Source organism: Cottoperca gobio, chromosome 15, assembly GCF_900634415.1.
Source record: "Cottoperca gobio chromosome 15, fCotGob3.1, whole genome shotgun sequence".
Taxonomy (NCBI): Eukaryota; Metazoa; Chordata; class Actinopteri; order Perciformes; family Bovichtidae; genus Cottoperca; species Cottoperca gobio.
This window is the reverse complement of record NC_041369.1, coordinates 3,850,420-3,862,066: the sequence shown is the minus strand read 5'-3', so window position 1 is coordinate 3,862,066 and position 11,647 is coordinate 3,850,420. Positions and strand designations below refer to the sequence as shown.

Genomic DNA, 11,647 nt, shown 5'->3' with positions numbered 1-11,647 from the left:
GAGCTTTTGGCCAGCATTGCGCGCTTTTCTCACACTGAAACAGTGGCCACCAAATGCGACAGACTTTGTTCACATGCACTCCTCCGCTCTGTAGTATGCAGCAGCACCATATCCGCCCCCTCCACTGAGCTCCTGTCCGCGGCTTCCCTTGCCCTGTTTTGCGTCCACCTCTCTCTCTCTCTCTCTCTCTCTCTCTCTCTCTCTCTCTCTCTCTCTCTCTCTCTCTCTCTCTCTCTCTCTCTCTCTCTCTCTCTGCATATTGCTTTCATTAGACATCTCTGCCTCTCTCTCCCTCTCTCACACACACTCACACACACACTCCTCCCTCCCTCCAAGAGCCTCTTGTCCGGCCCCCCTGATCTCTGTGTCCATTGGCTTCCACTGGGTCTATTTCTCATGTCCAGCCCTCCTCCCTCCCTCCTCCTCTCCTCCGTCCCCCCCCCTCTCGCTCTCTAATGACCATCCATTGGTGTTGTTATTGCGCGTCCCGTCCGTCCCTCCTCCCACTCCCACTCCCACCCGGGTGCTTCGGCCCTGCCCATGTTTTTGTATGTCGGGTGTCCGTCCATCGCCTGACGTTCAAGTTCGCCGGGAACGTCACGTCCGTGCACTTGAACTTGCACAGCTCAGAGGGGGGGTTGAGGGGAGGGGTGGTGGGGGGGAGGGGGGGCTTTTGCCATTTTTTCCATCTCTCTCCCCTTCTCTCTCTCTCCATCTACCTCTCTCTCACTCTCTCTCTCTTTTTTCTCTGCTCTCCTTTCTCAAAAAAGCCATGACGGCGATCCCGCGATCCATCTTCGCCTCCGCGCCATCTTTGTGTTATTTCTAATTTATTTTTATTTTTTTCCTTGTGGATGTCAAAGGCGTTGGATGAAGATATTCTTTGCCCCGCTGGAGTCTCCTCTCTAACCCCGGCTCTCCCCGATGTGATCTGCGCTGAACGCTGCCGCCAGCCACCATGTCTCGCCGCAAGCAAGGCAAACCCCAGCACTTAAGCAAACGGGATTTTTCGCGTAAGTAAAGATGAAAAAGAAAGAAAAATGTCACTTCTGACTCCCTTTCATTTCATTCAGCAAAGAAGGGGGTCAAGGCAGCAGAACAGAAGCTTGTGGACACCGGACGGACCGCTCGGACCAGCGGTCAACTGGACTTAACAGTGTGGAGAGAAAGTGCGACACCTCCGTGCGTAAAAGCCGCTCGGAGATTTCAAAAGCCCAAAAGAGAGAAAAAGTTTTGTGTGTCGGTTTACAGCCGTTACTGCTTCTCTGTTACACGGTGAGAATATGCACTGATAGGCTGTTAAATGCACTCGCTGTGTCTCCGGTGCCCCCACGGTCGCTCCGGTCAGTGGAAACGCGCAGGGCTACCGGTAACAGAGCGCGTCCTTTCCGCGGAGCTTCGTGGAGAAATCACCCCCCCCCCCGGAATATCGCTGTCTGATAGCTCTGCGGGCTTGTTTCTCATCTGCTCTCTATCGTTCTATTTTTGGATTATTTTCAGAAAAAAAAACTTGGAGGTGGATTTTTGGATCGAGGGGGAAAAATCTCGTGTCCGACTGTTTACAACTGCCTCCCTCTATCAGCAGCTCCACATTACAGACAACACAAATCGATTTATTTTTACACACTTATAAAACTAGTAATGCCTTTCATGTCAAGGCTGTTTATTGATGTTTAGTTTAGATGAGAAGCTTTCTTTTAAAACAGACAGCAGAGTATCTGCAGCTCAGAGTTAGAGAAAGACAGCAGCATATTTAGTCCTGTCGCTTTTTAAAATAATTTTTCTTTTGAAGCCAAATTTGGACCATCAAAAAATTCAACTTAGTGTTCTAAAGCTTCATGTACAGTTAAGGTAAGATGCAAATATTATCTCATTGGTGTGTTGCAGATGCAGAGTGTAAGGAAAAGCGACGAAATTCCAACACTGTTTAGTTGAGTCGACAGTATCACTCTTTACGCACGGCGTTTATTTATCACCAAAAGCTTTATTTTCCACTTTATTAGAGGCACACGTCTGATATATGACCAGTGAGCAGATAAGTGTGTTGGGAAACTGCGGAGCAATTCGCAAAGCGGCGTTTATCACCGCACCATGTGCCGCACTGTGCACCAACTTGCAGCGTTATCACGGCTCTGTAAGTGGCCCCGAAACATAAAACAAGAATATATTTGGGCATCTTTATGCATCAGTGCTTGATTATGTTTTGGTATGTTGACTGGCTGTCGACTGTGTTCGGTTTGGAGAGAGGGAGTGTATGTGTGTGTGTGGCCCCGGCTGGGTGACAGCGCAGTCACCATGGCCGTGTGCCGTCGCTAGGAGGCAGAGCGCGATCAGAAAATCCAGCGCTGAACTTGAGCCTGATCAGTTTCACTGCCACCCCTATCTACACGGGCTACTATTCGGCGATCTCTTTAGAATAAAGGCAGAGTATACAAGACTTGGGCTAGGAGGGAGGGAGGAGGTCCCCCCCCATCTCCAAATTTGAAATTCCTCTTCATCACCTCAAACCCACCTTCTCTCCCTGTATTTCCTTTTTTGTGCATTACATTTTTACATACATGCAGGCTGGAATCAGCATATGCAGCTACACTGTGGAGTGCCTGCAGACTTCGGCTTTTACCCTCTCAAGCCTTACAACACACACACACACACACACACACACACACACACACACACACACACACACACACACACACACACACACACACACACACACACACACAGTTTACAGATTCAAATTTGTCATAAATGGAGCGCAGAATCTGGCCTGTCGGTCTCAAGAAAACAGTCATCCCTGATTATTTATTGTATTTAGTGCCTGTATTTTAATTCTCAATATTTCTTACAATTCTATATTTCTATGGGATTATTTAGCATATACTACATTTCCAGTGTTTGCTTTTTAATGCATGACCAGGCTGAATTTAAGTAAAATGTAATAAGACTTCACATTGACTTTTTCAGTGTTCCAACATTTTCTCCAAATTAAATTACATTACCAGTATTTTCCATATTTTTCCAAGATGGAAATATATTTTAAATAGTTTATCTTGGGCAGAGTCTTCCCACAGTTTTTCTAACTGTTTTATAGATTTATCAGACAGGTGGAACGTCTAACCTAAAGCTTAGTAAAAAGATTTCTAGCTAAGAGTCCATTCATACCTTCCTTTCAGAGATGTTTTACTACATTAACATGATGTAAAGACACTTTATCCTCCTCTCTGCTCCTCAGTCTCACTGCCTTAAAATAGATACAAATAAGTGATTTATGCCCGTTTCTTTTTTATTTAAAACTCTGTGCATGGAGACCTGCTTTGTATTTTAAAACAATCCTATTTAGGTCTCCTACCCTCCCTCCTCATGCACCATTAGGTTTTTTCAAACCCCGGATATCAACTCTTGAGTTCAACTCAAGAGGTGAGGAGCTTATGCAGCTTTCATTATTTTTTTGTTGTTGTTTTATCCCGTGAATTTAATGCCCCCCCCGGGAGCTGTTGTGTAACTTGCGTGGCGTTGTGTTGACCTGAAGTTAAATCAAAGACGAAAAGGGTGGGAAGGAGGAGGAGGGGGTGTAGATAGGGTGGAGGGGGGGTAGTAGTGGTGGTGTTGGTGCAAGCTGGGAATTTATCATGTTATCTCCATGTCCCAGTTTGTGCACAGATGTCGTGCAGAATTGCGTCGTTCAAATGATATTTCCTTGAGGGGATGTAGTCCACATTCAGACTCTATCTCTCGTTCTCTTGTTCTCTCTCGCTCTGTATCTCTCTCTCTCTCTCTCTCTCTCTCTCTCTCTCTCTCTCTCTCTCTCACACACACACACACACACACACACACACACACACACACACACACACACACACACACACACACACACACTCTCTCTCTCTCTCAGAGATGCATGCACAGGAACCCTATCCCTTTTATCAGACAAAATCTGTACCAATCACCCAGACAGTGAAAATTAAAATCTATTTTTTGATTCTCAGTGGTTTTAAGTTCATTAAAATGTGAAATTGGCGGCTGAGTAAAGAAGGTCAACATGCATTAGGCAGATAGCACAGAGTCACACTCTTCACCTTGGACGGGAAGATTTTCTTTAAAAAGAGGGATAGTGAATTATGTTCTCCCATTTTGCTTCTCTAATTCAGCGGGCTGTTCTGTTCACACTCCTCTCCCTCCTCTGCAGGACGGTCTGAGCTTGACAAAAGGCTTCTTAAAAAGTAGTCAAGAGTTAATCCTGCCTTGGAGGGCTGAGGAATCGTGTTGAACGGCTCATTTTGGGGTGATTTCCCGCTGTACAAGCGGCTGGTATCTAAGAACTATAAGGCCGGCACATGTAATCGAGACACACACTCTCTGTGCCGCCTGCCTTCCCTTCCCTTTCCCCGGCACACATGTTAGACATGATTGTGACAGTTTTGCCTTCTGCTGATTACAGGATCAAAACCTGTACAAACAAGGTTAGGCAAGTCAAACTCATCCACATATTTAGTTTTCTGGTGAATGCTGTGTTTAACCATCCCTTTTGAAGCTTTCCCTATCATTGGCTATGAAATTGTTATCTTTGTGGAATCTGATTTGAGCTTTGCAGATACTCAGGATATTCTTTCCCACCATTTATTCTTATGATGTGTGACCCCGATCAGCTTGCATTGTAATCATTCCCCCTGCATTACATGCATTTCTGTCATTACAAGGCACATTTTCTCTATTGTGTGTACTACATGTCAGCCTTTTAGCTTTTGCCTCTTTAACTCCGATCCTCTCTGTGACAGACGGTTTTGTGCGTCCTTCTCTTCTCATTTATTCCCACAAAGAGTTGTATCAATATAAATTACAGGTCACAAAAAGAAAAATACAAACATGTGGTTGTTGCTTTTTTGCTGGGAGTCAGTCACCTTCTAATTTCTCCTTTTTTGCTCCCTCTCCCTCTTTCCTCCCACCCCCCTGTTCTTCTCCCTCTTTCTCTGTGCTTGTTCCCCCACTCTGTCTCACCAGCAGCCGAACCCCTCTCCGCGGCCGTTGTGTCGTCAGAGGAACTGTCGGAACGCAGCTCGGAGCACTCAGAGGAAAGCAACAGCCTCAACGGGCACCACCCGGGCTCCGCAGTGGGCCGGTTGGCCCGGCTGGGTCACGATGCTCACCCTTCTCTGGAGCAGGACCTGCTGACCTGCGGCCAGTGCCAAGCCACCTTCCCCCTGGCAGACATCCTGCTCTTCATCGAGCACAAGAGAAAGCGATGCCATGGGCCGCCCTGCCTTGCCGTGGGCCGCGGGCTGGACAAGCCCCCCTCGCCCTCCCCTGGCCTGGCCCTCACCCCTTCGCCTGCATTTGGCTCCCTGCGCAGCCGGAGGCCTGTGGAAGTGGGTGTCCAGGCCACGCTGGCAGATGATGACGATGACCGCTTCTTATTGCCCCGGGGTATTTTCCCCAAACAGGAGCCCCTACCAGGTAACCAAACTTGCTTCCACACCAACCAACATACATCACCTTTGTCTGGGTTTGGCCACAGTTGTAGTGGTACTCAAATTAAGAGCAGCTTTACTGAGGCAGTGTCTGCCAGTTCGTCTTTGTAGAGGATGTGACGATGCCTTAATTAATGGGCATTTGTGTGAATAAGGAGGTTAAATCTGACAGAATATTAATAAGTAGTTTATAAGGTTTTCTGAAACATTATTTATCAAGGGATACATGAACTCCTCCAGCTCAAAAACAGCTTTCAGTGTCCACATTCTGCACATGTCATTTCGGGTGTGTGTATTTCCCTGGATGGGAGTACATTTTGTATGTGTGTGTGTCTTCTGCTATGTCAGGTTTGGTTTTTACATCGTGTGTGTGTTGTGGTACGACAAGCCGGTGAAGTCTAGCCTACGTGTTGCCCATGATCTTCATCCAAAGCTTGTGGCGGCTGTAGTAGTCTGACCGCAAGGGTTTTAGGGGTACACACATACCAATCCTTGTTAAGGCAAGATTTGTGATTGGTTGAGACTTGTTTGAAAGGTGGGATGAGGTGGAAGTGTGGGGGGACTGTTGTCAGACTAACAAAAACCGAGGGTCTTCACAGGTCGGGAGAAAACCCGAGAGAGTACGCCTCTGCTCTTTTTTACAGCTGGCACAAAAGCACACACACGGGTTAGATTTAGGATGGCTTTCTCTTTCTCGTCTGTGTGCGTGCGTGCGTGTGTGTGTGTGTGTGTGCGTGTGTGTGTGTGTGTGTGTGCGTATGTGCGTATGTGCGAGTGTGTCTCTTCTGTCTTTAGTGACCAGTGTAAAAGACAGTGTGTATGTTTGTGTATGAGTAAGAGAGTGTGAGACCATGTAGTGGATCTAATTATCAACCTTAGTCTGACCAACTGTCCTTCCACTGAATTCAACGCAGAAAGTGTGTGTGCCAGTAAATGTGCGTTTCTGTGTGTTTTCCCAGTTTACCCAGTTTGGCCATGGTGACCAAATCCCACAGCACAGTGGCAAAGACATAAAGGGTAACCTTGACTTTGTGGTAACACTGGTCAGGGTTTTAGTGCACTTGTGAGACTGGTTTAAGTGTGTGTGTGTGTGTGTGTGTGTGTGTGTGTGTGTGCGTGTGTGTGTGTGTGTATGCAGATGGAGGATCAGTGGCTGAACTGGATGTACGGAAAACTGTGTGTTTGTGACTTTCAGTCTGGGGAGCAACTGCAGCTTCTTTCTGGGATTGTGTGTGTGTGTGTGTGTGTGTGTGTGTGTGTGTGTGTTTCTCTCTCATGTGGCCCGAGCAGATGTGTCCTGCTCTCGGTGTGGTTTCCCCCCTTCCACTGCCACATCTTACCGGACTAAATGCAGCCCAGCACTCCATCTCTTTTATTCTTCTACCTCCATACCAAACTTCATAGGCAAAATGCACAATTTTCCTCCAGTTTTGTTTCTCCCTTTTCCTGTTTTAAATGAGAGACAAACGGAGAGAGTGAAAAGCCGGTTTTAGTTTTGCTCTTAGAGGGAAAGTTGTTTATTTAAAGCGTCTTAACACCACTAATTTTTTGTTGCAGTGCCATTTTTTTTCTTCCTTGTGCATTTTAATTAGCAGTAGTTTTTAGTGGCGGGCTGCCTGTACTAAATTAGCCGTTACAGAAAGAGAGAAAAGGGGAGGGAAGAAAAAGGGGCTGAAGATGAAATAGAGCAGCGGAAACACACTAGCAATACACACACTTTATCACTTTGCTCGTTGAATGCAGCTCAGGAATCCTAAATGTTGCAGTTTGTTTTCCATTTTGGAGTTAGTGTGTGTTTGAGGGAATAAGCACAATAAGCTGGTTGTCGTTTCTCTTAACTGATCTCAGTTTTCGCAATTTCTTTATTGCTTACAGGAAGTGGAGATGAGGGAAATTGTTGTCTAAGATGCATTTGACCTTTGACCTTTGACCTTTGGTCTTTGCCGGCTTGAGACAAATCTATCTACTGTATGTCAGCTGCAAGGAGTTAGTGCAGCTCTTTTCTCTACAGCTACTTGTGTCTCTGCAGTGACTATACATTTCAACACCCACACCCAAACCCACACACACACACACACACACACACACACACACACACACACACACACACACACACACACACACACACACACACACACTCTGTCAGACACTCACCAGCTAAACTGGGTTATTAGAGCGATTTACATCATAATACAGGCGTCTGGTTGCTTCAATAGCGTTGTGTGTGGGAACGTCTTGGTAGGAACAGCTGTACACTCAGACAGGAGAAGAAAAACAGGACAGCAGCGTTATATATCTTGTCTGATGTTGACGTCAAGCTGAACAGCAGACAGACCCAGCATTATTGAAGGTTTTTTGTTTGGAATTTTAAACTAAAACTAAGTTTATCTGCACATGGAATTTATCCCTTTTCTTACATGTATCCTCTCTCATTGATGGTTTGTTTGGACCTTCTCTCTGGACACACACCAGCACAAACATCATCTCACACACTGAATTTACACAACACGTCCATTCTGATAGTCGATAATTAAAGCCAGTATTTCCCTCCCCGACCTCAGCTTTTATCCTAATTGACCCCAAACTGTCACGGTGAAGTAAATATGTGAAAGGCAGGAAAAGAAAAAAGAAATCTGCAGGGATTTCAGCCGCGATTATAGCCGTCCAGAAGCATTCTTAATGACAGAAAAAGGAGGCGAGGGAGGAATGCGTGTGTGTTTCTTATTTGTAAATGCTGGCTTGGTGTTCCACTGTGTCTCATAGGTTTTCCTTACAGTATCTAAGGCCTCTACTCAGCCACTACGAAATACAAATGACCAGAAATTAATTACATATTCAGAAAAAGCATAATTTCATACTTATTTTTTCACCTCAAATATTTAACATATGCCATTTTAATAGTAGAAATCAACATCAATATTTTAAATTCAACACTATTGATTTTAGGTTTTCTGAACCAAAAAATATCATTTTAATTTTATCGTCTTGTCTTTTTGTGGTATTTATTGCTCTAATGGATATCATTTTTAATTCAAACTATTTTTTTTATTGTATATTGCAGGAAATCAGACGCCCTTTATAACAGCAATTGATTTTCTGCATGCATCTGCCTATGTACCTCTGCTTGTTGTAAAATGTGTATCAGTGTCTCTGGTCAGAGTGCTACAGAGCTCCTCTGGCTGCTGCGAGGAACACAAAGCGACGGACTTGTGCCGGAACGTTGCTATTTACATATCAAACAGCTCCGACCGAGGAGAGCCGAGACATTACCTGTCTGTGTGTGTGTGAGCGAGAGAGAGCACCGTACAGGCAAAATGATGCAGATCAGTGATGCAAAAAGCAGCATACCCGCCCACCCACACCACACACAGACACACACAGACACACACAGACACACACACACACACACACACACACACACACACACACACACACACACACACACACACACACACACACAAACACGCACGGTTACGGCTCTCTCTCTCTTGCCCATTTATTCTATTAATCCCTGACTGAGATGAAAATTCTGATGATAATCCCTGAGGCGCCCCTCATTCAGAAACAGCATCGCTAATGTCTCAAAAGAGAGGGGTTTGTATGTGTGTGTGTGTGTGTGTGTGTGTGTGTGTGTGTGTGTGTGTGTGTGTGTGTGTGTGTGTATGTGTGACCATGTCTGTCTCTCTTTGTTTTTGCTTTTAACCAAAAGTATTTGTGATTGAAAAAAACCTGAACATTTAAATTTAGGATGAATTCTTTGTGGATTATTTCTGCAGCGAATATCATTTCTGCTGTCCAGTTTGCCAATTGATTTCCCATAATTAGCATCAAGAATTTAATCCTTTTCTCTACGTAATATCAGTCCTAATGTGTGTGTTAATGAGCTGAAATTGAGATGCGGCCAGTACAAAGAATTATTTGTCTTATTGCCCACTGATGTTATACAGCAATATTGGCTGATGAACTGTAATAGCCTAGCAATATACGATGATTAACAGAAATATTATTGATACTTGTACATGGTGATGAATCAAAAAATAAATCAGACACACTGACATTGTCCCCCCCAACATATCTGTTGTTCAGTCCTTCATTATGGTCAGCCCACTGAAAAGTCATCCTGGCTTGAAGCCTCGTAACATGAGTATTATTAGTCTATGATCTAGTGATTAGCAATTAGCTTATCATCACTGGCTAATGCTACCCACCTCAATACACATTAGTGCATTTTTAACACCCATTCATTGTCTGGCTCGATGTCAGATCTCTCTCTCTCTATCTCATGTCTATTCTCTCCCTCCTCTTCTTTTTTTTCATTCTCTCTTTTGGCTCATGCGTCTGTCTCTCTGCGACATTAGCAGTCAATGTAAATCCGGGACAGCCAATTGATACTGAATCAATTACAGTATGTTTGGTGTGTGTGAGTCTCATGCTGTAGCACATCCCCGGCGAGCCTACAAAGAGATTTCACACACTGGCTGCCATTACTAATCTATTGTTGCTCTCTCTCTTTCTTTCCCAACATAAGATTTTATTTAGTGGACTCAAGTGTAGCGTTTGAACTCCAGCGTTCCTCTCTCAGTGCAGTGAGAATCTGACTGTGTCTGCATTTTGAATGAGCTTACTGCGTGTAAACATGTTTGTGTGTGCAGAAAACATCAGTAGCAGGATAATACATACAGCAGGCTACTGAAATGTCTGGGGAAGCTAATAATCTGCCACCAAGGCCAACAGGCGGTCCTGCGCTTTATATTTAGCACTCACAAAAACTCCATAAACTGCAAATTGACTGAACTACTGAACTGTTGATTATTGTCTTGCTGTAAATGTGTGGGTGTGTGTTTGCAGAGCGTGTCTGCAATCCAGACGGTACCAAAAAACTTGGAATTCACTGCTGACAATGTTTTGGATGTAATAATAAAACAAGAAGCGGAAAGAAGCTCAAAATAGAATGTGAAGCACTTCACGTGAAGTTAAAGTTGCTTTTCTCTAACCTGTGCCTGGAAGGGCCAGACCGGTGAGCCTGTTGATTTATCCTTTATCCTTTTTGATAATGCTCACAGCGCACACACCCATATTTTGTTACGTAAAATAGCATTAGAGCAGCAGCATTGAATTGGTGAGCTAAATCTAGTCTGCTTTTGGACTTTTTTTATTTAAAGGTATCCTCCAGCAATTTGATATTGCACTTTTATAAAGAATTACAAGAGAGAAGAATGGTCAAAATCAAGGCGGCAGAAGCTGAGATATCTTCACTTTAGCTCCAAAATAAAGGTTATTTTCAGAGAGGACATGATACAACTGTGAGTCGTACGAACCAAGACAAACAAACTCATCACCATCTGTGGAATTCCCATTTAATTGACTGGTTTAACCCAGAATTTGGCTCGACTTGCCTTTGAGCAACACAATGGACTCCTACTGCTGCTCCAAATATGACCTTTGACCTGTGGAGCGAAGAGCGGAGATGTTGACTGTTACATTATTATATTAGTGGTTGGAAGATGGATGCTGAAAAAGGCAACAGCATAATAATTGAAAGTTTTTACGGTGCACATTAGATTCATCATTGTCGTCATTATCTAACAGTGAAAGCTTTTACATCAGTGGCTGGTGCCTCTTCATCACACACAGCATCGTCTGGTTGCACAGGAAGTGATGCATTCTACATGTGCGGTGGCTTTGGAATAAATAGAAGAAGAGCAGGGCATGAGCAGCAATCACCGCCACCACGGCTGAACAGACTACAACAACATCAAAGGGTCAAAAAAAGAATTCTGAAGAGAAAGACGTCACGCGGCCCACGCAGTTTGATTGACAGCTGATCCCTGGGAAATGCGGCGCAGACACGGCGCAGACACGGCGCAGACACGGCGCAGACACGGCGCAGACACGGCGCAGACACGGCGCAGACACGGCGCAGACACGGCGCAGACACGGCGCAGACACGGCGTAGCGACGTTGACCGAAGAAGGAGAGGCAGCTCTGTAGAAAACAAAAGATCTGCCAGATTATCGCGGTTGCTGAACCATTCTTAAACAATACCGATGGTGGAGAACAATAAGACGTTTTAAAAAAAGACCTGTGTTATTTCCCAGTTTGCAGCAGTGACAGTGTGTCAGTGACATGTGTGACGTCAAGCAGACTTACTGCACGCGCTCTGTGATGGAGCATTGTTTATT

General features: G+C 44.8%; 1 protein-coding gene across 2 annotated transcripts in view; it reads left to right on the top strand.

Annotated features, from left to right (window-relative positions):
- The first annotated feature begins 685 nt into the window (after positions 1-685).
- Positions 686-11,647, top strand: part of bcl11aa (BCL11 transcription factor A a) — a 51,120-nt gene continuing 40,158 nt past the window's right edge. The window contains exons 1-2 of one of the 2 annotated variants that reach the window (XM_029449811.1): positions 686-1,013; positions 5,002-5,451. In XM_029449811.1, coding sequence (XP_029305671.1) covers positions 959-1,013; positions 5,002-5,451 — 505 coding nt within the window. In that variant the 5' untranslated portion in view covers positions 686-958. Of the gene's footprint in view, positions 1,014-4,998; positions 5,452-11,647 lie in introns of both variants that reach the window. The other variant, XM_029449810.1, reaches the window with a different exon arrangement.